The 25,549-nt window shown below is 54.0% G+C and overlaps 1 protein-coding gene across 4 annotated transcripts in view; it reads left to right on the forward strand.

The window, feature by feature from the left end:
* Positions 1-362: 362 nt before the first annotated feature.
* The window catches only part of EPHA10 (EPH receptor A10), a 48,866-nt gene continuing 23,679 nt past the window's right edge, over positions 363-25,549 (forward strand). Inside the window, exons 1-5 of one of the 4 annotated variants that reach the window (XM_051832034.3) lie at positions 363-1,147; positions 3,276-3,340; positions 4,355-5,033; positions 10,170-10,325; positions 10,749-11,099. In XM_051832034.3, the coding sequence (XP_051687994.1) occupies positions 1,042-1,147; positions 3,276-3,340; positions 4,355-5,033; positions 10,170-10,325; positions 10,749-11,099 (1,357 nt within the window). In that variant the 5' untranslated portion in view covers positions 363-1,041. The remainder of the gene's footprint in view (positions 1,148-3,275; positions 3,341-4,354; positions 5,034-10,169; positions 10,326-10,748; positions 11,100-25,549) is intronic. The other 3 variants (XM_089299114.1, XM_051832033.3, XM_051832035.3) reach the window with 3 other exon arrangements.

Below are 25,549 nucleotides of genomic sequence, written 5' to 3' on the forward strand. Positions count from 1 at the left end.
GTTAAACCTTCAGCTCGCACATAAATGACCTTCACTAAACGGAGGTCGTGCGCCACGTTTTCGTGCGGGTGAACTCCGCCTCTCTCGCAGAAGCCTCGGATTCCCAGCCGCTGCGCTCCTAGCCGGTCTCTGGGGCTGGGCAGAGTGGGGTGATCGAAGGGGAACCCCAGACGAGCAGACGGAGGATGGAGCTGGCTGTGGGGTGTGCAGCTCCTGTCTTGGCAGCAGGAGCAAAGACCGGAGGAGCCTTCGTTCAGGAAAATCTATCGGCGCCCGCGGCCCGGCGTCCTCCTGCTTTCCCAGCCTCGCGAGCGCGGCTGGTGGGGTGGGACCCCGTCTCCCACTTTGCTCCCGGTTCTCGAGCAGCTCCCGCGCCAGGCCGGCCCCTCCCTCCAGCCGCTGTGTGTGTCTGTGAGTGTGCACGCGTGTGTGTGTGTGTGTCTGTTGAGGGCGGGCAGAGAAAGGGGAGGATCGAGCCGCGAGACATCAGGAGCCAGAGACGCAGGAGGAGGCCAGGGGCTGGGAGGCGGAGGAGCTCTCCCCAAAGCTTGGGGGTCGCGACATCGGGTTCAGATGCAAGTCCTGGGGTTGAGGGAGCTTCCAGGCTATCTCCGAGGCTGTGAGTGTCGCTGCTGCCTGGAGGGTCGCCCCTCCGCAAGCCACGCCCACGTCGCCTACTTCTCAGGAGCCAGAGGCGGAGGGGTAGTGCCCTGGAACGCCGGAGCCAGCCGGTCCCCTGGGCCGCAGCCCCGCCGGCGCTCAGCGCTACCCCACCCCCACGGCTCGAAGATCTGCGGGACCCCTTCCTTTCCCTCTCCAGTTGGGTGTTCCGCCCCTGGCCTATGAAACTCCACCTCCCCAAGCTCTGTTAGCTGGGATTGGTGGGCCTCCCGCGGCGGTGCCTAGCGATTGGTCCCCATGGATGATGGTGACCGGCGAGACCCCGCCCCCAGTCGGGGCTGGGGTCTGGGGGCGCAGCTCCGCGGCGCTGGGCTGGCGCGGCTCGAGCCGCGGCCGCACTGACAGCTCCGTCTGCGGACCATGGAGACCGGTGCCGCTCCACACCCGCTGCGCCTGCTCGTCTGTCTGATGCCGCTCTGTCTCGCGCTGCTTTTGGGACCTGGGCGGCCTGGGACCGCCGAGGAAGGTGAGGAGACTAGTGGCTGGTCTCCGAACCTGGAGACCCCAAAAATAGGAGGCTGGGGTCTGAGGCGCTGCAGGGAAGGAGTCTTTGGAGAGACTGGCGTCTGTCTTAGGGTTCGAAGCAAGCGGGCAGTCTGGACAGACAGAGGAAGGTGGCTACCCAAATGGGAAGAGAGGGGCGTTGAGCAGCTCAGAGGCTGGAGACCTGAGGGGCTGGGAAGAAAGACCCAGAGCCTCAGAAGCCAGAGGCGGAGGTTCAGGGCCGGTGAGACGGACAGGCTGAATGATTGGAGGTGGGAGGTGTGGGGGCGGGGAGCGATGCGAGCAGAGCAGACCGGGAGATGCGGAGGTGATGCTGGAGTGTGGGATGCAGCTCCGATCGGAGAAGAGGGGGCGAAGCGCCGGCCGCGGAACTGTCCGCAGTGCTGAATTCGGAGAGCGTTCTACCTGGCGCGGTCCGCGCGGCGGGGCTGGGGACGGACGGCGACAGCAGAGCGTACGTCTAGCCTCCGATTCTGCATCCAGAGGAGCTGTGCGCTCAGCTGAATCCAGGGGCGTAATACCTAGGTGCAGACTCCCAAGGAGCCGGAATCTGAGACGCTGCCTGCGGGGTGCGTCCGGCGCTGGATCGCGGTCGCCTCCCTCCGAGCGATGCCGAAGCCCTGTCGGTTGTGTGAACACGCGTACGTTGCCGCCGGTGCTGCCGGCTGCGGCTGACGCCACTGGAGTCGGCCCCTCGGTGGAGGCCCTCACCTCGGCGGCCCACCGCCTGGCTTGAGCCCCACATGAGTAATCTGCCACTGCCTGGCCTCCTGTGTGGGCTGCGTCCTTGCGGTCTGTCCACACGGGTGCTTCTCTGGGGCCAACGCCGCCAGAATGCAAGCTGCTGAACCCAAAGCTCCCGGGGAGTAAAATGACTCCCAGCTCCCCCGGTGTTGGAGGGGTCGTGGATCATACGTGAAAGCACCCCTGACGTTCTTGCAAAGGCAGAGGGGGTGGTAGCTCCTGGGAAAGGAACTGGCTGTGGAGATGCGAGATGTTTATTTCTCCTGCTGTTAGACCCTTCATTTTACCCAGAATCCAGGGGATTTTGACTGCAAAGACTCAAGCCTGAGGACCCCAGATTTCATAAGAGCCCCTGAGTCTGAGTGGATTCACAACTGAGAGCCAGGCTTAGTCTGCTTGTTGTGAACTTTGTGAAAGACTGAACAATTACACTCCCCGCCCTCCATAAATCTGTGTCCTAATCCCCAGAACCCGCAATTGTGACCTTAAAAAATTTATTTATTTGAAAGGCAGAGTTAGAGAGAGAAAGGGAGAAACAGAGAGAGATACCTTCCATCCTCTGGTTCAATGGTCTGGGCTGAGCTAGGCCAAAGCCAGGAACTCCATCCAGGTATCCCACATGGATGTCAGGGACCCAAGTACTTGGGTCACTTTCTGCTGTTTTCCCAGGCACATTAATAGGGAGCTAGATTGGAAGCAGAATAACCAGGACTTGAACTAGTGCTCATATGGGATGCCCACATTGCAGGTGGCAGCTTAACCCACTATGCCACAGTGCCAGCCCTGTGAATGCGACCTTAAGCAACAAAAGACACTTTGCAGGCATGGCTAAGAAGAGATTATCTCAGATTGTTTGGGTGGACCCAGCGTAACAACATGGTTCTTATGGGGGTGGGGGTGGGAGGAGCCAGAGGAAAAGGAAGTATTGTTCTTGGAAGACTGGGGGAGGGGGCCTTCAAGCCGAGGAACCTAAGCAGTCTCTGGAGGGTGAAGGTGAGGAAATAGGTTCTGCCTTCAGAGCCTGTAGAAGGAACCAGTCCTGCCGACACCTGACTTTAGACAACTGAAACTGATTTGGGAACTCTAGATCTGCAAGGGAGAAGAGTTCTGTGTTAAGGGACTAGGTGTGTGGGAACTCATTACAGACAACACAGGCTTCTTGTGGTTCCAGCTCTGGATCTGTTTGTAGACTGGGGATTTGTAGACTGGGAAAACCCTGTCTGCATCTTCTACCACCTTCTCCATCCTCTCAGATCACACATTTCGAGTGAATTCCATTAAGGAGCCCACCCTGCTGCTCCTAGGGCCCTCTGGCTTCCTGACTTCTCTCTTCTGCCTCTCCTTAGTTGTCCTGCTCGATTCCAAAGCCTCTCAAGCTGAGCTGGGCTGGACCGCACTGCCAAGTAACGGGGTAAGTGTGAAACCATGTCCTTGTCCCCAGGACCCTCCGGGTATCCAGGGCTCAGTCCCTGTAGCTCCCAGGGCCACATCGGATTGCCTCAAAGTGTGTGGTCAGCAGTAGCCCTGGCATCACACCAGAGGGGCCTATTAGAAAACTGAGCCTTCATTCAAACAGACAGTTAAAAAGAAAAAGTGGAGAGAAAACTGGCCAAATCTAGGAGCAAAAGTGGGACCTCTGGGAGTGGGTGTTTGGCCGAATGGTTAAGAGACCACCTGGGATATCCACATCCCATATCAGCTCTGCTCCCAGTTCCAGTTTCCTGCTAATGTGCACCCTGGGAAGCAGCAGGTGGTGGTGCCAGTACTTGGTCAATGCCATCCAGGGAGACTTGGATTGAGTTCTCGGCTCTCGGCTTCAGCCTGACCCGGACTCTGCCATTTCAAGCATTTGTGGGAGTGAACCAGCAGATGGGAGACCTTGATCTGTCCCCCCCCTCTCAAATTTCAAGTATCTTCAATTAATTATTTTAAAAACAGAAATATGGCATCTGTATGGAGCTACTGATGGGCAGTCTCTGGCAGCCAGCAGATCCTCCAGGCAGAGTTGATGGTTGATTGGTAGAGCAAACCACACTTGGAGTCCTGAAAGAAGTTTAGGAGTTTGGGTGGGTGTGGGGTGAGTTGGGTGTGACAGCAAGTTGCTGTAGCAGAGAGGGCACTGGGTGCAGCGTTAGGAAACTCTAGGCGCCATCCAGGCCCTGCCACCAAGTTGAGGCAGTATCCAGCCAAGTCGCCCTGCCTCTGGGGCCTGACTTTCCCCTCTAAAAAGGATTGGACTCACTTATTTCCAAAGTCTCTCTCAGCTCTGCATTTTATAATTTCAGGAGTGTGCATGGTCAAGTAGGAGGGGGTGTGGGAGAGGGCAACAGGAGGGAGAAGGTGGTGTCCACCCGAGCCACGGCCAGTGCAGGACCTCCTGCGGGCCCCTTGGCTCTCAGCTGTCCTCCGCTTTACTCTGTCCCAGTGGGAGGAGATAAGCGGCGTGGACGAACACGACCGTCCCATCCGCACGTACCAAGTGTGCAACGTGCTGGAGCCCAACCAGGACAACTGGCTGCAGACTGGCTGGATCGGCCGCGGCCGCGGGCAGCGCATCTTCGTGGAGCTACAGTTCACGCTGCGAGACTGCAGCAGCATCCCCGGCGCCGCGGGCACCTGCAAGGAGACCTTCAACGTCTACTATCTGGAGAGCGAGGCCGACGCGGGCCGAGGGCGTCCCCGCCTCGGCGGCAGCCGGCCCCACAAGATCGACACGATCGCGGCGGACGAGAGCTTCACGCAGGGCGACCTGGGAGAGCGCAAGATGAAGCTGAACACAGAGGTGCGCGAGATCGGCCCGCTCAACGGGCGGGGTTTCCACCTGGCCTTCCAGGACGTGGGCGCATGCGTGGCACTGGTCTCGGTGCGCGTCTACTACAAGCAGTGCCGCGCCACCGTGCGGGGCCTGGCGGCGTTCCCGGCCACCGCGGCCGAGAGCGCCTTCTCCACGCTGGTGGAAGTGACCGGGACGTGCGTGGCACACTCGGAAGGGGAGCCCGGCAGCCCCCCACGCATGCACTGCGGCGCCGATGGCGAGTGGCTGGTGCCTGTGGGCCGCTGCAGCTGCAGTGCCGGATTCCAGGAGCGAGGCGACATCTGTGAAGGTATCCAGCCCTCTGGGGGTGCGGGGTGGGAGTCTAACGCGCAGGTGGCAGTGAGGAGAGAGTGCCCTGGATGGAAGAGACGGGAGAGGGAGTGCAAGCTCCTGGCTCTGGGGGCGGGGGTCCTGACCATTTGTGGTTTCCAGTGGGTTTCATGGAGAGGGATGAGTAACAGATTAGGGGGCCCTGGGGACCTGTATTTCAGACACTGTGGTGGGCACCTCGCACAGACCTGCTTGCTCACAGCACTATTCCTATTACACAGATGAGGAAACACAACCTCAGGAGGCAGATTGACACCTGAGTGAGCAAATGGGGAGCCAGGATGTGAAGCCAGGTTTGCCCAGCTCGCAAGGTCTTCTCAGGGTTCCATGCTGCCTCGCCTATGTGTAAGGAACTCTACTGCAGCCTGAGCTTCGGGCCAGTGGGACTTGTTGAATTCTAGGAAGTGAACTCCTGGTCGCTGATGATATGCAAGTCAGAGGCTGGCAGGGGATAGGAAGGGACTTGATTCTTGAGTTTGAGATTGGCAGGTGCACTGGACGGTTACTAAGATCTCACAGGACACTTGAACTGGAGCCACTGGAAGGAGCCTTGGTGTTGAGGGTTTGGCTGGGTTCTCTGGTCTGCGGGGGCGTGGGAACAGATCTTTCCTCCCTCCTTGTCTGTGGCTTTGGAGACTCAGAGGAAACATGTGGCTATGGATGTGTATACTTCATGTAGAGAGATCAAGTGACACATTTTCCAATGCCGGTCTTTTCTGGGTACCAGGGTGACAGAAATGAATCAGACTTGGCCCTCACTCTTGGGAAGCTCAGTCTAGACACAGAACATCTACAAATCACAGGCGAGTGAGATGTGTCATAACTGAGGGAGACCCAAAGAAGTGATGAGGAAGGGACTCTCTCTTCCTTTGTTCAGTCATCAATAGAAACTGAGAGCAAGCCAGCTGCATTCTCACTGGGGGCTTATCACATGTGTCCATGCATGCCCCATCTCTTCCTGGGGAAACTGTTGTTCAATAAGGGCCGGAGAAGCACGAGCCCTCCCAAACCCTCCAGATATGGCTGGGCTCCATCTCCACGCTCTAGCTGCAGCCCCTGTGCTGACCCCGTGGCATGCAGGGGTCTCCGTCTGTGTCTCCAGCTCTCCCTTGGAGCTTCTGGAGCTAAGGCACTGGGTCTTATAGTCTCAGTGGCCCCAGTGTCCGTAATAGCAATGGTAGACGGTAGGTGCTCAGTGCACATGTAGGAGGGAACGAGTGGTTGCTGTAGGGTGTGCTGTGCATCGACAGAGAGCTAAGGAAGCGTGGAGAAGGAATAACCCAATGCTGAGGAGGAAGAGGGCCTCCCCGAGAAGATGAGAAGGCCTTTTCCGCCAGGCAGCCGAGAGTGCTCTGAGCCTAGACCCTGTGTGCAGACGCACTGTGGCAGGGAGGACTCAGCCTGGTTGGGGCACAGGAAGTCAGGGGTGTGGCGCGGGGATGTGAGGAGTGAAGGGCTGGAGAGGAGCAGGGACACATCACACAGGGCCTTGAACATAGGGATAAAGAGCTTAGGCTCCATGCTTGAGGCCTTTGGGGAGGATTTGAAGCAGGGATCTGACATGTTCAGATTTGTATTTTCAAAAGACTCCTTGAGCTGCAGTTGCAAAGGCAGGATCGGAGAGGGAAGGATTAGAGGCCAGAAGACGAGAAAGGAAGAAGGTGCAACGGCCCAGGAGGAAGAGAGCAAGGTGTGAACTAAGGCAGTGGCAGGAACCACTGGGCGTGCGGCCATGACGCAGCACGACCCCTGAGGGCAGGGGCCAGGAGAAAGGAGGCTCCTTTGGCTGGGCTGAATGGGCAGAGAGAGCGTTCACTGGGGCACAGAACTCAGGGTGCGGTGTCACCATGAACCCTGTGGAGGTGGAGAGAAAGTGGTTCTGGAGCCTAGGAACACAGAGAAGCTGCTTGAAGCTGTGGGTGCGGCTGGGAGAGACCAGTGGGAATGAATGGGGCCGGAAGCCAGGGGACCAACAATGAAGACTCACAGAACAGCAGCAGAGAAAACAGAGCAGAGGGCGTGGTGAGGGGTTAGAGGAGAGCTAGGAAGGCGGAACATCATGACAGCAAGGGAGACAGAGACACCCAGGAGAGAACAGCTCACAGCGCGGGCGAGCAGGCCGGCAGGTGGTGGCCCTGGTGAGTGATGGAAAGAGCAGGTGCCGAGGGTGGAGGGAGCGAGGAGGTGGAGAGCTGGAGTCAGGCAATCCAGAGGACAGGTGTGAGGAGGAGGAGAGCACAGGAGGCTGAGAGAAGATTCTCCTGCAGGAGGCCAAGGCCCGTTTGTATGCCCTAGGGAAGGAGCCATGGGCTACCAGGTTGAGGGGGGCGTGGTCTGCCCCGGGGTGGGGGGAAGAACTATTTCATTATGGGTTGGAATTGCTGACGCATGTTGCTAATAAAAAGCAGGCCAACTTTTAGTCACTTTTATTATTTTTTCGCTTTTATTATTTTTAAAAATAATCTACCGTCAGTGCCTTATCAGCTGTGCCTGAAATAGGCCGCTTTTATAGCTCCGCCCCCTGAAGAGGCGCCAGAAAGAGCCAGCCGAGGCGGAGCAGCCCTGGGAACCAGCAGGAGAGATGACTGGATGACTGAGACAGTGTGGTCTTGAGGAGGGCAGGGGTGGGGACCCCGAGTGGAGATGCGGGTGCTGCCCCTACCTGGAGCTGGCTCCTGCCCTCCTGTGGGACTGCAGGGAGGGAGGAGGGGGATGGGTACAGATGGAGGTGTTTGTTGATATGATGGCCAGATGTGGAGGGACTCACCAACTGATGGCCTCTCTTCTCCCTGTGTGTGGGGGGGATGTCCATCTGTACAGTGCACAGGGAAGATGCTTGGGTTATTTGTTCGCTGCTGCGTATTTAGCTCCTAGTACAGCACCCGGCTCATGGTGGGTGATAAAGGATGCTCGCTGAACAGCTGGACAGGGGCTGCAGGAAGAGGCTTGGGTCCCCACTATGGGAAGACAGAGCAAACTCTCTCTCTCTCTCTCTCTCTCTCTCACACACACACACACACACTCGGGAACCCAACTCCACTTCTCAGTAGAGCCCAGCTCCTCCCCTCCCCTTGGGCTTAGAGTAGACTGTCACCAGGTGTTGCCACATTGCTCTGGCTTGCGGAGTAGGGAACTGGGGAGGCTATCAGGGAAAGCTTCATGAGGGAGGTGATTTTTGCTGTAGAGTTTGGAGAAGAATGGAAGCAGCCAGGAGAAAAGGGGGCAGGGGAAGACCCGGAGGCAACAGAGGCCTGGGTAGGGGTCCTGGCAGTGGGGAGCTGTTGGGGGTTTAGGAAGGGAAGTTCTCCCTGTTTTTCCCTCTGAAACTTGCCCCCCAGTTCCTAGCCCCTAGGGGGATTTGGGAAGGAAGTGAGGTTTCCCCTGGGGGAGGACTCCAGGCACCAAACTTGCACCTTCACCTCTCTTTGGGACTGCCCTGGAGCCAAGCAGAGATGTTCTCTGAGCTGGCCATGGAGACCCTGTGCAGGGCGGCACGAGGGGCACTGCAGACGGGGGGCTGCTGTGGGCAGCGAGTGAGGCGTTTTCCTGGACCGCGCCGTTCACAAAGGCAGCAGTCTTCGTTAGGAAGCATGTGAGCAAAGACTGTGGCCCCGGCTCGGGCAGCTGCTGGGGACGGACTTGCGGGTGGGCAGTGAACATGAGGACCTCTGAAATTCTGACCTTGACCCTGAGGAAGGGAGGGAGGGGCTGGCAGTCGGAAATCCCCTTCTGAGGCTGCTCTTCAACACAAGCCTCTTCTAAACAGAGCCTCTCCAAGCAGAGGGTGCCTCTGATGGACCTCCCATGGCCACGGCTGTGGTCCCCGGTGCACGTGTTCCGGGGAGCTGCCAGCACTCCTTCCCCACTGCTGGGAGACCCTGCGGCCAGGTCACCTCTCTGCGCCCTCGCCCCCTCTGAGTTCAGGCAGGGTTATTCCCATTCCTCTGAGGATTCCTGAGGCCAGAGAGGCAAGGAGGGGCCTCGTCCACACCCAGCCCCAGGCCTCCCGAGCCCCAGCCTCGGTCTGGCACCAGGCTTTGTGCAGAAGGCAAGAGACTTTCCCAGGCTCCTGGGCTGCTGAGACCCTCTCACCGGCACCCCAGCCCAGCGGCCCGTCTCAAGATGAGCCTTCCGGGCTCTGGAAGCCCTCAGCAGCCGCCTGCCTCCCCGGGAAGGTTGCTGAAGTCAGAGATTTTTTGCAAGAGGGTGTTGAACTGTTTTCCCTGCAGGTCTGTGGGGGAGGAACAGTAATTCTTGCAGTTCTTGTGTAAATGTAGTTGGTTGCTGGGCTAAGCGGTTTACAGGTTTTCTCTCTGTGAATCCTTCAGCAACCGTTTTGAGGTGGGTATTTTGCATACGGCTCAGAAAGGTCAACCCATTCGTCCAAGGCCACACAGCAAAGCCGTGGTGCAACCCAGGTTGAGACGTAAGCACTGTTAATAACCTGTTTCCTGGGTGGGACGGGGAAGGTGAGAGAAGCGACCTGAGTGAGTAGGTGTCCAGACTAGAACCGCCGTGACTCACAGTCCAGAGAGCTGTCGCCTCTTCTCCCTCCACCCGTCTCCACACCTGGCTGGCTCCACTTTCAGACTGGAACTGGGGCTGTGGGTTGGGGACCTACGATGCTATAACCCTGAGTGACAGGGTGTTGGGAGGATTGGCTTTGACAGCAATGAGTATGTGTGTGGGGGGGTGGGGGTTGGGGTGGGATGTGTGTGCCTGTGTCAGTCCCTGGGTCACACTGGCACAAGCCCTTGCAGGCTGGGCTCATTTTCATTAGCGCGGAAGGGCTGGGACTCAGGCTGGAATCTTAGCTGTGGGACACTGAGCAGCTCACTTAACCTCTCTGGGCCTTCATTTACTCATCTTACAAATGGGGATAAAGCGCAGACCTCACAGGTGGCTGTGAGGATTAAATGAGCTGGGGGAAGTAAGACATGGGCCCTGGGCACTGACCAGGGGCCCGGGGATGCCGGCCAGGGGTCCCGCGGGAGGAACGGAGCCCCTGACTCTGCCATCACCCGAGTGGGGGCAGGCAGGAAAGGGCGGGGGGAAGATGTGGAGGAGCCCACTCCTTACCCGTTCCTCCCGGCAGCCTGTCCCCCAGGGTTTTACAAGGTGTCCCCGCGGCGGCCGCTCTGCTCACCCTGCCCCGAGCACAGCCGGGCCCTGGAGAACGCCTCCACCTTCTGCGTGTGCCAGGACAGCTATGCGCGCTCGCCCACCGACCCGCCCTCGGCCTCCTGCACCCGTGAGTGCCCTCCTGGCTGCATGGTGCACGGTGGGGGGCCGTCGGGAAAGGCGCCAGGAGGGCAGGGGCCCTGCACTGCAGGGCCTGAGGGTGGACAAGGGGCCCGCGACCCTGAAGGCTGGGTTAGGGAGGGGACCCCGGGGTGGGCGAAGGGGACCGGGGCTGGGTTTGGGAGAACCAGGACGAGAGCGTCCAGAGGGATAAGGCTGGGATTCTCGGGCCAGTGTACGCCCTCACCGCAGCCCACTGTCACCCTCCGTGCTTGGCCCCTGCGGCCTATCCCCGCCCCCTCGCTGACCTCCACCCGGACACCCCCCACTCTCCCACCCCGCCCCCCGCCGGCCGCCACGCCCCGCCCTCCGCCCGTCCACGCCGCTCCAACCACCCCCCAACCCCGACCGCGCCCGCTCTATGTCGCCGCAGGGCCGCCGTCGGCGCCGAGGGACCTGCAGTACAGCCTGAGCCGCTCGCCGCTGGCGCTGCGGCTGCGCTGGCTGCCGCCGGCCGACTCCGGCGGCCGCTCGGACGTCACGTACTCGCTGCTGTGCCTGCGCTGCGGCCGCGACGGCCCGGGGGGCGCGTGCGAGCCGTGCGGGCCGCGCGTGGCCTTCGTGCCGCGCCAGGCCGGACTGCGCGAGCGCGCGGCCACGCTGCTGCACCTGCGGCCCGGCGCGCGCTACACCGTGCGCGTGGCCGCGCTCAACGGCGTCTCGGGCCCAGCGGCCGCCGCGGGAGCCACCTACGCGCAGGTCACCGTCTCCACCGGGCCCGGGGGTAAGGCTGCCCTGCGCACCAAGGCCGAGCGGCACTGGCCCCTGCTGTGGCGCGCACTCCCCACCAACCAGGCCAGCCCCGCCCACCCCACCGCAGCCACCGCACAGCCACCCTCACTGACCGCAGGTGACCCTGGGGACGCCGGCCGAGGCCCAGCGTCCTGCCCAGCGCGCGGGCAACTCTCGCTGCGCCCTTTCCTCCTGACCACCTCACAGAAAGCGTCCTTCGTCCCCAGGCAACCCCACAGACGGCCTCGCCTCTGATTTCCCAGAGAAAACAAGGCCCAGGGTCCCTTAAGCTTTTGCCCTCGGTCTTCAGAAATGTCCGCAGGAGGCCGAATCGCTGCCCCTGTTTCTGGCTCAGAAAGCGGGGCCCCACCGCGTGTCCCCTGCCTCCATCCCTCAGCGCCCTCCAGGGCCACCCTCTTTCCTGGCCCCGGAGAGGGGCGGGGACGCAGTAGGCTCCGTGGTTTGCCGAGTCTGGGACTGAGATGCACCAGTGAGACCTGCAACCTTTTCTGCTATACTAGATTTTCCTTGCTCTTGGCTGGGGTACACTTTCTTTCTCTTTATTAAAAAAAAATTATTTATTTATTTGAAAGTGAGAGTTACATAGAGGAGAGGCAGAGAGAGAGAAAGGTCTTCCATCCAATGGTTCACTCCCAAATTGCCTCAATGGCCAGAGCTGCACCGATCCAAAGCCAGGAGCCAAGAGCTTCTTCTGGGTTTTCCATGCGGGTGCAGAAGCCCTAGGACTCAGGCCATCTTCTACTGCTTTCCCAGGCCATAGCAGAGAGCTGGATCGGAAGTGGAGCGGCTGGGACTTGAACCGGTGCCTATATGGAATTCCAGCACTGCAGGCGGCGCCTTTACCTACCACCATGCCACAGCGCCAGCCCCCCCCCCCCACTCCCGCCTCTGAGTGTACCTCTTGAGAACACCTCCAAGCCTTAGGTGGCATACCCATTTTCTGCTCCTCAAATCTTCCCACTTCCTTTTTCACCATTTTTAGTTTTTAATCCATTTTTTTCTCTGCCACCCAATTTGCCTGCTCTTCTGAAGCAACACTTCTGTTGTTCACTCTCTATTGCAATACAACATGAGCTATTATTGCATTTACATTTTTAAAAAGGAATGATTTATTTGAAAGGCAGAGTGAAAGAGAAAGAGAGCTCATCTTTTCATGCATTCACCCCCAAATAGCAGCAACAGTCAGTTCTAGGCCAAACAAAAACCAGGAAGCCAGGAACTCCACATGGGTCTCCCGCATGAGTGACAGGAGCCCGAGCACTTGGGCCATCTTCCACTGCCTTCCTCGACACACTAGCGGGGAGCTGGGTCGGAAGCAGAATGGCCAGGACTGGACCTGGTGCTCTGCCACGGCATGCCAGCACAGCAAGTGGTGGCTTAGCCTGGTGCACACAGCACCTGCCTCTGCATTTACATTTTTAAGACCCATATAGAAAAAGAGAAAGACAGCAGTCCCATTACACAGACGTAAACAGCGATTAATATCTTGGGGTCTACACCTTCAGGCTTTTTCTCCTGTCCGTGCCCATCCCAGCTTTCATCTGGCATGTCATTCCAGCAATCCTAACTGCTGTTTTGGCATCAACGGAGACTTCTTCTCTATCCATTTTATTAATAAAAATACTGAGCTTCCATGAGTGCTGCTCTGAGCTTGGCACTGTGCGATATGATTTCCTGCATTAATTTATTGAGATGGAACAGTGTTCATCCCCCAGATGATGACACTGAGTTTGGAGAGGCCTAGGGCTGCTTGTCTTTGATCGCAGTCTGTCTGCCCCCAAAGATTTGTGCTGTAGCCTGCCGTAGACCATTACTTGCTTCTGCTTTTGGCTGAATTTTTTTTTAATTTAAATCAGGAATAGATCTTAATTTTGTAAAATGCTGCTTAGACATTTTTCAAGATGATTACATGTTTTTTTTTCCTTTGACCTGTCAGTATGATGGATTCTATTAATGGATTGTTCAAAGTGAACTTGTTGCATTCCTGGACTCTGCCCCACTGGCTATGAGTAAATGCATATTATTCCTATAATAGTTTGCTGAATTCATTTGCTTATATTAGAAGATTGTTCCATCTGCATTTATAAGAGAGATTAGTCGAGTGTGTTTTGTGTTCCTTGTCAGAGTTTGGCACTGGGGTAATGCTGGCTTTGGAAAAGGCATTAGGGAGGCACTTCTTTCTCTGCTCTGGACCAGTTATTTTATTTATTTATTTTTTTATTTATTTGACAGGCAGAGTGGATAGTGAGAGAGAGAGACAGAGAGAAAGGTCTTCCTTTTTGCCGTTGGTTCACCCTCCAATGGCCGTCACGGCTGGCGCGCTGCGGCTGGCACACCGCGCTGATCCGATGGCATGAGCCAGGTGCTTCTCCTGGTCTCCCACGGGGTGCAGGGCCCAAGCACCTGGGCCATCCTCCACTGCACTCCCTGGCCACAGCAGAGAGCTGGCCTGGAAGAGGGGCAACTGGGACAGAACCCAGCGCCCCGACTGGGACTAGAACCCGGTGTGCCGGCGCCGCTAGGTGGAGGATTAGCCTATTGAGCCGTGGCGCCGGCCTCTGGACCGGTTATATATACCTGCACAATTCTCTGTGAGGGACCACTAGTGGAAAAATGGAATTAGAACGTAATTTTATTTTGGTACCCCCAAAAGGTGAAATCCCTGCATAGTTAAAATATGCATTTTCTATGAACTTTTAAAATTTTCATTTTAAAAGATTTATTTATTTGAAAGGCAGAGTTACAGAGAGGGAGAGAGAAAGAGAGAGAGAGAGAGAGAGAGAGAGAGAGATGAGAGATTGATTTTCCATCTGCTGGTTCATTCCCCAAATGGCTGCAATGACCAGGGCTGGACCAAGCCAAAACCAGGAGCCAGGAGCTTCATCCGGGCCTCCCACATGGGTGCAGGGGCTCAAGCACTTGGGCCATCTTCTGCTGCTTTCCCAAGCCCATTAGTAGGGAGCTAGATTGCTAGTGGAGCAGCTGGGACACGAACAAGTGCCCATATGGGATGTAGCATCGCAGGTGGAGGCTTATACTGCTATACCACAACACCAGCCCCTCCATAAACTTTTTGAATACCCTGATGTACATGAATTTCAGGTTTTTTTGCACCAAAATAAATTTATCTTCTAATTCTACTTTCCAATGAATTTTAATTTTTTTTTTCATATTTTTAAGTTTTAGGTTGATTTGAAAGGGAGAGGGAGAGAGAGAAAAAGAGGAAGAGAGAGAGAGAGAGAGAAAGAATAATCTTCCATCCACTGGTTCATTCCCCAAATGGCAGCAATAGCCAGGGCTGGGCCAGGGTGAAGCCAGGTCTCCCAGGTGGGTGGCAGGGACTCGAGTACTTGAGCCATCATCTGCTGCTTCCCAGACACAGTCAGAGGGAGCTGGGTCTGAAGCAGCGTAGGAGGGACTCCAGCTGGCGCCCTGAGATGAGCTGAGGGCGTCCCATGGGATGGCTTAACCCACAGCACCACAACGCTGGCCCCTCCACTAAGGTTGTAAGGTAACCTTGTGTCCATTCCATGGAGGCATGAAAAGCTGCCCGGGAAACTTCCTGGACCCTGTGTTTTCTTTGGTGATATTCTCAGTCTTTTCCTTTATTTCTTCTTGCATCAATTTTGATAAATTTGTGCTTTCCAGAAAAACCTTTGATTATCTTTTTCTACTTCAGTGTTAGAAATCTGTGCTTTAAAACCCTCCCCAGCCCCCGGAGTTGCTGCGGCATCTGTCTTCAAGTCATCGCTCATGGGCTGTCTCTTCTTCCTTAGTCACCTTTTCTTGCTTATGGTAAAGAATCAGCTCTCGAACCTGTCGGTTCCATGACTCTTTACTTCCTCACTTCTTTTGTGATTTTATCTGTGTTAATGCCACCTCCCTGCTTTTCTGAAGTCTTTCTGTAGTTGGGTTCAGTGCTTATTTATTTCTGTTTTAATCTTTTTCTATCCTAGAACCGAGCAACATGGAATTCCATGGAATAGAATAAGATGGGCAGGACAGAGGGGCTGTTTTTATGGACAGGGAAGGGCTGGGAAAAGCAGAAAACAAAAACCAGAAATCGGATTGGTTATTTCAGTCTTTCCTTGTCAGGCAAGGCCTGGGAGGCAGAACAGTAGGAGAGTAACTGATTGGCTGACGTCAGGCTACTTGGAGCTCCCTTTTTGTAAAGATTAGGGAATAAGCCGGCGCCGCGGCTCACTAGGCTAATCCTCCACCTTGCGGCGCTGGCACACCGGGTTCTAGTCCCGGTCGGGGCGCCGGATTCTGTCCCTGTTGCCCCTCTTCCAGGCCAGCTCTCTGCTGTGGCCCGGGAGTGCAGTGCAGTGGAGGATGGCCCAAGTACTTGAGCCCTGCACCCCATGGGAGACCAGGAGAAGCACCTGGCTCCTGCCATCGGATCAGCACGGTGCGCCGGCTGCAGTGCGCCGGCCGCGGCGGCCATTGGAGGGTGAACCAACGGCAAAGGAAGACCTTTCTCTCTGTTCTCTCTCACTGTCCACTCTGCCTGTCAAAAAAAAAAAAAAAAAAAAAAAAAGATTAGGGAATAAAAGGACCAAAGCAGGGGAGCGTCATCGTCAAGGCCAAGAACACTGGCCTTGTCTCCTTCTCTCCTGATTCCTGGGAAGGGCAAATGAGAGCTTTGTTTCAATTTATCACATGGGTGACTCCATTTTTATTTTTAATCTGATCTATTGGAGCCTAGTAAACGAGTTTCACATAATTTAAATTTTTTAATAATTAATTTTTATTTGAAAGGCAGACACACACCACACATGCGCGCGCGCGTGCACGCAGTTCTTTTCATCTGTAGGCTGAACTCCTCCAATGCCTGCAACAGCCAGGGCTGGGCCAGACTGAATCTAGATCTCCTACCTGGCTGTGACTCAAGTACTTGGACCATCACTTGTTGCCTCCCAGGGTGTGCAATAGCAGGAATATGGGATCCGGAGCAGAACTGGGACTTGAACCCAGGCTCTGCAGGATGGGATGTGAGTGTCCCAAGTGACATCTTAATCCCTGAGCCAATCACTGAACCACACACCTGCCCCAGCTTCCTATAATTTCTTAAAAAAAAAAAATGTGCCAGCGCCGCGGCTCAATAGGCTAATCCTCCACCTAGCGGCGCCGGCATACCGGGTTCTAGTCCCGGTCGGGGCGCCGGATTCTGTCCCGGTTGCTCCTCTTCCAGGCCAGCTCTCTGCTGTGGCCCGGGAGTGCAGTGGAGGATGGCCCAAGTGCTAGGGCCCTGCACCCCATGGGAGACCAGGAGAAGCACCTGGCTCCTGCCATCGGATCAGCGCAGTGCGCCGGCTGCAGCGCGCCGCCCGTGGCGGCCATTGAGGGTGAACCAACGGCAAAGGAAGACCTTTCTCTCTGTCTTTCTCTCTCTCTCTCACTGTCCACTCTGCCTGTAAAAAAAAAAAATGTATTTTCTTCTGAGTATAGCTTTGGTCACATCCAATACTTTTTTAAAAATTTATGTATTTACTTGAGAGGCAGAGTTGCAGACAGAGACACAGAGAGAGAGAGAGAGAGAGAGATCTTCCATCCACTGATTCACTCCCCAAATGGCTGCAACAGCTAAAGTTGGGCTGATCTGAAGCCAGGAGCCAGGAGCTTCTTCTAGGTCTCCCAAGCAGGTACAAGGGCCCAAGCACTTGGACCATCTTCTACTGCCTTCCCAGGCCATTGGCAGGGAGCTGGATCAGAAGAGGAGCATCCAGGACTTGAACCTGTGCCCATATGGGTGCCGGTGCTGCAGGTAGATGCTTAACCCCTTATGTCACAGTGCCGGCCCTTTACTGATAGTGCATTGTTGGTATTGTAGGTTTTGCATACTGTAATATTCACCCCTTTAGAGCATACATTTTGCTTGTAGTTGTGAAAACTGCTTGTGAGCAGTTTTTTGTGAGTGCATTTACATGGTTTGCAATCAGCACTATCTAATTCTATAATATTTTCATCACCCCAGAAAGAAACCCATTAAATGGTCCCTCCCATTCCCTCTACCTGCTGCAGTCCCAGTAACACAAAGCTATTCTGTGTTTCTGTGAATTTGCCAATTCTGGGCATTTCAATAGTTGGAATTATGCAACTTGTGAAATTCTCGTATCCTGCGTTTTCACTTAGTCTAGTGTTTTCAAGGTTCCCCCATGTTGTAGTATGCATGAGGACATCATTCCACTTTAGGGCTGAATAATAATCCACTGTATGGACCTACTACGATTTTATTTATCCATTCTTCCGTTGGTGCACATTGGGCTGTTTCTGCATGTTGGTTAGTAGTGAGAAGTGCTACTAGGAACATCGATGTCTAACTTTTTGTGTGAACATGTGTTTTCAGTTCTCTCAGGTATAGGCCTGGAAGTGGAATTGCTAAGTCATGTGGTATTATGGACCAAATCACATCCTTCCAAAATTCATTTGTTGACCTCCTATAGCAGAATATGAAGGTGTTTGGAGATAATGCCTTTAAGGTGAAATAAGATTATACAGGTGGGCTTTAATCCAATGGGACTGGTGTCCTTATAAGAAAAGGAAGGGACCAAGAATTCTATCCAGGTTTCCCACTTGGGTGGCAGCAACTCAATCACCTGAGACATCACCCCAGGACATCACTTGTGTTCTGGGGTGTGCATTAGCAGGAATTCGGGATTGGGAGCAGAGCCGGGCACTCTGATGCGGGACGCCAGTGTCCTGAGTGGCATCTCAATCGCTGCCCCAGATGCCCACTCCCAGGTGATGAGGTTTCTGGAGGGACCACGTTCCTTCGTGGGGATTGCCACGTTGTCCTCCACAGCAGCTGCACCGTTTTGCATTCCTGTTTTCCCCGTCTCTCACCAACACCCGGTGTTGTTTCTTTCTGACCATGGCCTTCCATGGTGGATGTGAAGTGGTGGTTCCTTGTGGTATGGATCTGCCTTTGCCTGCTGACTGATGACGTTGACGTCTTTTCCTGTGCCGGCTTTTCTTTGGGTCACTAAGCTATATGAACACAGACGTGGATATATTCTGGGTTCTAGACACCTGTATTTGTTCTAGACACCTGTATAGGTCTGCTGAGAAAGCGGGTCTCCTGGAATAAATGCGGTGTTTCCACAGCCCTGGGAGCTGGGAGTGCAAGAGTGAGGTATTGGCAGGGCTGTGTTCTCTCTGGTCGTCCTAGGGGGTACTCCTTCCTTGTTCTTCCAGTCTGTGGTGTTTGCCAGCTGTATCGCTGTTGCAAACACCTGGGAAGGGTTACATGGGAAGCAGGGGGTTCGTTTTGGCTCACAGTTTTGGAGGTTCACAGTCCAAGATCCAGACAGCGAGGGTCTGATGAGGGCCTCAGATGGTGGAGATGGGAAGGCAGCAGAGAGAGACAAGGAGCATGCTTATGCTTTTTTTAGGAGGCCAGGGTGCTCTCCCCTAACAGCCTAATTCATGTAAATCCATGCAAATCACTTCCCAGTGCCCCACCTTTAGACATCATAATTGGAGTAAGTCCCATCCTTAATCTATTATCAAGACTCTGGGAATCAAGCCCTAAACATGTGGGCCTTGGTGGGGGTCAAGAAGAGAGGGGAGGGGGAAGAGCCAAGCTATCACCCAAACCCTAACCCCAGTAATCCCTGGTATTCCTTGGCTTGTGGGTACACCACATGGCCATCTTCTCCCCTGTGTGACTGTCTTCCCTCTGTGTGCCTGTCTCTGTGTCCACATGTTCCCTGTTCATAAGAACACCGGGGTTAGGACCCACCTGAATGACCTCAAGTTCCTGTTTCCAAATGAGGTTGCCTTCTGGTCTACCAGGGCTCCGGACAACACAGCTTTTTAAAGGATGCAATTCAAACCCATGTAAGCCTTACCTGGGTTTCAAATATTTTCTCGCACTCTGTGGGTTGTCTTTCAATTTCTTGAGAGTGTCATTGAATCACGTAAGCTTTTGATTCTGATGAGGTCCTAACATCTATTTTTTTTTCCTTGATTGCTTGTGCAATCTAAGGAACCATCGCCTAACCCAAGGTCGCGAAGATTTAGACTTATGTTTTCTTCCAGCTTTGTACTTTCGACTCTCATTATTTTCAAAGCTGTGTTTTCATTTCCAGATGAAGAGCTTTTATTTGTTTATGGTTCTGATTTTACTGCTTCACGGTTAAAGAAAGGCATTTGTATAACTTTCACTCTTTTCTTGGTAACTATTGAGGCTTTCTTTGTGGTATAAGACATAGTAAGCATTTCAACTATTGCACAGCTTCTTTAGAACAATGTGCTTTATTTGTGGTTCTTTCTCGCTACACATGCACACAATTAACTATGATATTCAATTCTATTTCTGTAGTTCCTACTTGATGGTCCAAAGACAGCGAGGCTTACAGTTCCCATTCTCTTGTGATTTTGTTAAAACTCCTTGTATTTGCCATGAATTTTCTTTTAGATACTTCAATTTTGCTGATACACTTTTAGTTTCTCACCTTCTCCTTTAAAAATTAAAAACAAATTATTTGAGAGCCAGAGCTAGAGAGGGAGAGAGAGACAGAGAGACACAGCTTCTATCTGCTGGTTTAGGCCACAAATGCCAAAGCCAGCAGTGGGAGAGGGCGACAGAGCTGGAGTTGGGAGCCGAATCCAGGTCTCCCACACGTGACGGGAGCCATCACTGCTGCCTCCCGGGGCTACAAGAGCAGGAAGCTGGAGTCGAACTGAGCTCAGGTCCTTTGAGGTGGATCTTAGCCTCCAGGCCGTGCTGGCCCACCTGCTGCCTTCTTACCTCGCCTCCTCTGGCTCCTGTTTGTTCTCCTCCTGCCGTCCTTGTGCAGCTTTCTGCACCTATTGGGTAGAGGCCATGTTTTCTTTCTTACTTCCCTCCTTCCTTTCTTTCAAGATGTTTTTATTTATTTAAAAGTCAGAGTTACCCAGAGAGAGTGAAGGAGAGGGAGAGGGAGAGAGAGAGGGAGAGAGAGAGAGAGAGAGAGAGAGGTCTTCCATCTCCTGGTTCACTCCCCAATTGGCCACAACAGCTGGAGCTGTGCCAATCTGAAGCCAGGAGCCAGGAGCCTCTTTCAGGTCCCCAACATGGATGCAGGGGCCCAAGGACTTGGGCCATCTTCTGATGCTTTCCCAGGCCATAGCAGAGAGCTGGTTGGGAAGTGGAGCAGCTGGGACTTGAACTGGTGCCCATATGGGAATGCCATTTACCCGCTATGCCACAGCGCTGGCCCTCATGTTTTCTTTCTTCTCCTGGAAGGCTCCAAATAGACATCTTACAGGTCCCCCTGGCAGTCTTGCTCAATTACTTTTCAAGGTACGCTCCTCCTGAGGTTTCAGAATAATGTTCTGAAATGTTCTTTCATTTGCCCGATTTCTTGATATTTTCTCTATATTTACACTTGAACAATGAGATAGCCAGTGTTTGCCCAAAACCAAGATGTGTGAGTTGCCCTTTGCATCGGTTGTGAGGCTTTTAGGTGCAGGTTGACATAAATCTCAGTGCATCTGACTTTCACGGCAATGATTTCTGAGCTCACATATGAAGACTACAGTGACCGCCGGTCGTCCAGTGCTCAAGAGGCCCTCAGAGATCCAGAGATCCAGGTTCTTTCTGCCTTTGCTCTTCTGCCATTCACATCACAGAGGCTGCTGCCTCGCGGTGGCAAGTTGGCTGCAGCAGCTCTAGATTCACACCCTTACCATCCCTAGGCAAAGAAAAGAGCTACTGCTTCCTTGTAGGTTGTTTTTCTTTTTCTTTCTTTTTTTTTTTAAGATTTATTTTATTTATTTGAAAGACAGAGTTACAGGGAGAGGCAAAGACAGAGAGAGAAGAGGTCTTCCATCCTCTGGTTCACTCCCCAGATGGCTGCAACGGCCGGAGCTGCACCGATCCGAAGCCAGGAGCCAGGAGCTTCTTCTGGGTCTCCCACGTGGATGCAGGAGCCCAAGCCCTTGGGTCATCTTCTACTGCTTTCCCTGGTGCATTAGCAGAAGGATGAATCGGAAATGGAGCAGCCGGGTCTCGACTGGTGCCCATTTGGGATGTTGGCCTCACAGGTGGTGGTTTTACCAGCTATGCCACAACATTGGCTCCAGCTAACTTCTTTTATTGAGCAAAACAAGCTTATAAACCCAACCTTAAACCAATTATTGGCAAAGGGAAGGAGAGCCCAGAAATGTCTCAAAAGAACCAGAATTTAGGGGCTGGCTCTGTGGCACAGCAGGTTAATACACAGCCACAGCACCGGCATCCCATATGGGCACTGGTTCGAGTCCCAACTGCTCCACTTCCAATCCAGGTCCCTGCTAATGCACTTGGGAGGGCAGCAAAGGATGGCCCAAGTGCTTGGGTTTCTGCCACTCACGTGGGAGACCTGGAGGAAGCTCCTGGCTTCAGCCTGGCCCAGCCATGGTCATTTGGCCATCTGGGGAGTGAACCTGAGGATGGAAGATTCTCTCTCTCTCTCTCTCTCTAACTCTGCCTTTCAAATAAATAAATGTTTCAAAAAAAAAAAAAAACCCAGAATTTACTGGAGTCATGTCTGGGTAACAGCCGACCCTGAATAAAAAGCTAGACTCTGCCGGCAGGGGAGAGAGGCATGGCTGTTGACCAGGCTTCCCTTACTGTCTGTGACACTCTTGGCTCTATTTGAGCGCTGGCTGAATTTCATCACACATTCCGCAGCCGGGGAGCAGGTGGTAGGGCTCAGTTTTTAGTTTCATTCCCAGATTTTATCAGACTTTCATCTCTGTGTCTCTGTGGGGCTCAGATGGAACTATCTCCCCTCTATGTCCTGGCCATCTGATGCTTTTCCACAAATGTGTTTCAAAAAATGGCATTCGGAGCCTCTACCCATCTCTGCCCCGATCCGCATCTACAAGGGACCATGCCACTGCTCAGGGAGACTCTTCAGCAGCACCACCAGGTCTTGCCTGGATTTAGGCTGCGAAGCTCTCCTGGGGGCGAGAGGGGAGCATTTTTCTTCCAGAGCGGCTGGAGAGAAGAGTGATGGCTGCCAGGGTCCCATTGGCAAAGACTGGGTTGTTGTCTTTCTTTCTTTCTTTTTTTTTTTTTTTTTAAGAGTCAGACACTGGGAGGAAAGGAGAAAGGATTTTTCAAGTTATTTTTAGGCTGGGAGGCATGCCGCGCTGTGGGTAGCCTAGCCTGGGCTTCACTACAATCACGGTTTTCGATCCAGCCCCACTGGCTGCAGCATCGCTAAAAGCAGCCCCTCACTGCCCAGCCTCAATCAGGCAAGCGGCTGCTGGGAGGAGTTGATGGGGCTGTCAGGGGCTTTCAACGCTTTCTGGAGCTTTAGGTTTTAACGGGAATTTCAGAGCGTGTTGAGGTGGGGCTGCCAGACAGATGCCGCTTAGAACTGCAGCCACCTTCACACCCATTCCAAAGAGGAGGTCACGTGTCCTTTGTCCCCACCTGCCTGAAGCCACGGCACAGCTCCCCGTTGTTGGGGCCGGCAGGTGTTTCCCATCATCCTACCCCGGTCTTCTCAGTTTGGTTCCCTGGCGACCACTGGCTGCTGTCAGGACATGCGTGGGGCTCCTTTCCAGAGGGCAGGGAGGGGCCTGCCTCCAGGTGCCCCGGCCCTCCTTGCCCAGGTTCCTTCTCCCTCTCTGTCTCCCCGTGCTTCCTCTCCTGCACCGCTCTTGGCAGAGCTGCAAGCTCATTTTCTGCAAGCTGCTCTCCTCTCTGCGTGTTTGCCCGGGCTCTGGGTCTCCACTCGCGCCCCAACGCGTGTCTGAGCTGTGGAGCTGCCTTTCTGACATCCGCTCGTGGGAACCCCAGGCTCAATGCACCTGGGTGCGGTCGTGACCTTTCTCTCAGTAACCCCGCGCATCCTCACCTGTGAGTACGTGGGTGTGTGTGCATGAGTGTGTGTGAGTATATATGTGTGTGGGGGTGTGCATATGTATGTGAGTGTATGAGTGTGTGTGTGCATGTGAGTGTGTGATGTATGTGTGTGTGAGTGTATGTAAGTGTATGTGCATGAGTGTGAGTGTGTGTATACGGGTGTGTGTGAGTGTTGTGAGTGCATGTTTATGGGTGTGTGAGTATATGTGGGTGTGTGAGGTTAGTGTGTGATTGTGTGGGTATATGTGAGTATATATAAATGTATGTGCATGAGAGTGTGAGTGTGTGTATACAAGTGTGTGTGAGTGTTGTAAGTGCATGTTTATGGGTGTGTGAGTGTATGTGAGTGTGATTGAGGTTTGTGAGTGTGTGAGTGTATGATGTGAGTGTATGTGAATATATAAGTATGTGCATGAGTGTGAGTGTTGTGTGTGTATATGAGTGTGTGTTGTGAGTGTGTTTATGGATATGTGAGTATTTGTGAGTATGTGATTGAGGTTTGAGTGAGTGACGTGTGTGAGTGTATATGAATGTGTGATTGATTGAGAGTTGTGACTATGAGTGTGTGTTTGTGTGTGTGTGTGAGTGTGAGCATGTGAGGGTGTGAATGTGAGAGTTGCAAGCAAGTGCGTCTGTGTGAGTGCGAGTATGGGTGAATGTGGACGCTGGGTGAGTGTGAGGATGTGTGTCTTCGTGTGTGAGTGTGTGAGGGCGCTGCCCTGCTCCGACATTCTCTGACTTGACTGCCCCACCCGCCACAGGGATCACGGAACTGCTCCGGGCTGCTGGGGCGGGGTGCGGTAGACGTGAGGGGTGCGGGGTGGCAATGAGCGTGCACGAGGACGCTGACACCCATCAGAGCTGCCCCCTCCTGCCCCAGGGAAGCTCACCGTGCAGGCAGCTTCCCTTCGCTTTCCCTTCCCCCCTGCTGCTGCGCGGCGGTCATGGGCTGCTGGCTCCGTGAGCTGGGCGCCTGTGGAGTCTGCATGGAAGTGGGACCGTGCGGTGTTTGTGTCTGTGACTGGCTTATTGCACTCAGCATATTGTCCTCCAGCTTCCTGTGGGACCGAGTAATGTGCCACGCGTGTCTGACTTCTTGTGGATCCATTCGCCGCCTCGCGGGCACTGGGCTGCTTCCGCCTCTTGGTCACTGTAATGGATAGGGCCTGCACTGCCTCTCCAGGACCTGTTTCCAGTTCTTTTACAAGTGGCAGTGTTGGATTGTGTGGTCATTGTATGTTTGATGTCAGAAAAACTGATTTTTTTTTTATTTGAAAGGAGGGGGGAGGGAGGGAGGGAGAGAGAGAGAGAGAGAGAATACAAATCTCCTATTCATTGGTTCACTCCCAAAATGCCTGCAACAGCCACCAGCACTGAGCCAGCTGGAAGCTAGGACCTGAGCATTCAGTGTGGACTCCCGCTGGGTGGCAGCGCCCCGACTCCTGGGACCACCCCCCACCGGCTCCCACGTATGCACTGGAGGAAGCTGAGCTGGGGTTGGAGTCAGGACTCAAACCCAGGCACTCCACTGTGACATGCGGATGTCCCACGTGGCATCCCAAGTACTACATCCAATGCCCGCCTCTATTACCAGTTTTTTTTTTTTTTTGAAGGGAGTTTCATACTGTTTTTCATAGTGACTGCACTACTTTATATTCCTACCGACAGTGCACAATGTCTCCAATGTCCTGTCCTCTTTGCCAACACTTGCAAACACTTATTTTATCTTTTTTAAAGATTTATTTATTATGTATTTATTTGAAAGGGAGAGTAACAGAAGGAGAGACAGGAAGAGATCTTCCATCAGCTGGTTCACTCCCCCAAATGACCACAAAGGCTGGGGCTAGTCCTGGCCCAAGTCAGGAGCCTGGAACTCCATCCAGGTCCCTCACATGGGTGCAGGGGCCCAAGCACTGGGGTCATCTTCCACTGCTTTCCCAGGCGCATTAGCAGGGAACTGGATTGGAAGTGGAGCAGCTGGGACTTGAACCGGAACTCATATAGGATGATGGTGTCACAGACAGCAGCTTAACCTGTTAACGCCACCACACCAGACCCCTGTTTATTTTTTTTATACAGTGATTATCCTAAAGGGTATGAGCTCATCGTGGCTTCGAGTTGTGTTTTCCTGATGATTAGTGATGTTAAGTATCTTTTCATGTGCTTGTTGGCTAATTGTGTATCCTCTTTTTGAGAAATGTCTATTTGTCTCCTTTGTCCATTTAAAACTTTAAAAATTATTTATTTGGGGGCCAGTGCTGTAGCAAAATGAGTAAAGCTGCCAGCTGGGTGCCAGTTTGAGAGCTACTGCTCCACTTCCTGTCCAGCTCCCTGCTAATGTGCCTGGGAAAGCAGTAGAAGATGGCCCAAGTCCTTGGGCCCCTGTACCCACGTGGGAGACCCAGAAGAAGCTCCTGACTTCTGGCTTTGGACTGGCCCAGTTCTGCGACTGCAGCTATTTGGGGAGTGAACCAGTGGATGGAAGACCTCTCTCTTTGTCTCTCCTTTCTCTCCCTGCAATTTTGCCTTTCAAATAAATACATAAATAAATCTTTTAAAAACATTTATTTGATCTG

This window comes from Oryctolagus cuniculus, chromosome 7, assembly GCF_051225735.1.
Source record: "Oryctolagus cuniculus isolate XC-2025 breed Fujian yellow rabbit chromosome 7, ASM5122573v1, whole genome shotgun sequence".
In the NCBI taxonomy this organism is placed as follows: Eukaryota; Metazoa; Chordata; class Mammalia; order Lagomorpha; family Leporidae; genus Oryctolagus; species Oryctolagus cuniculus.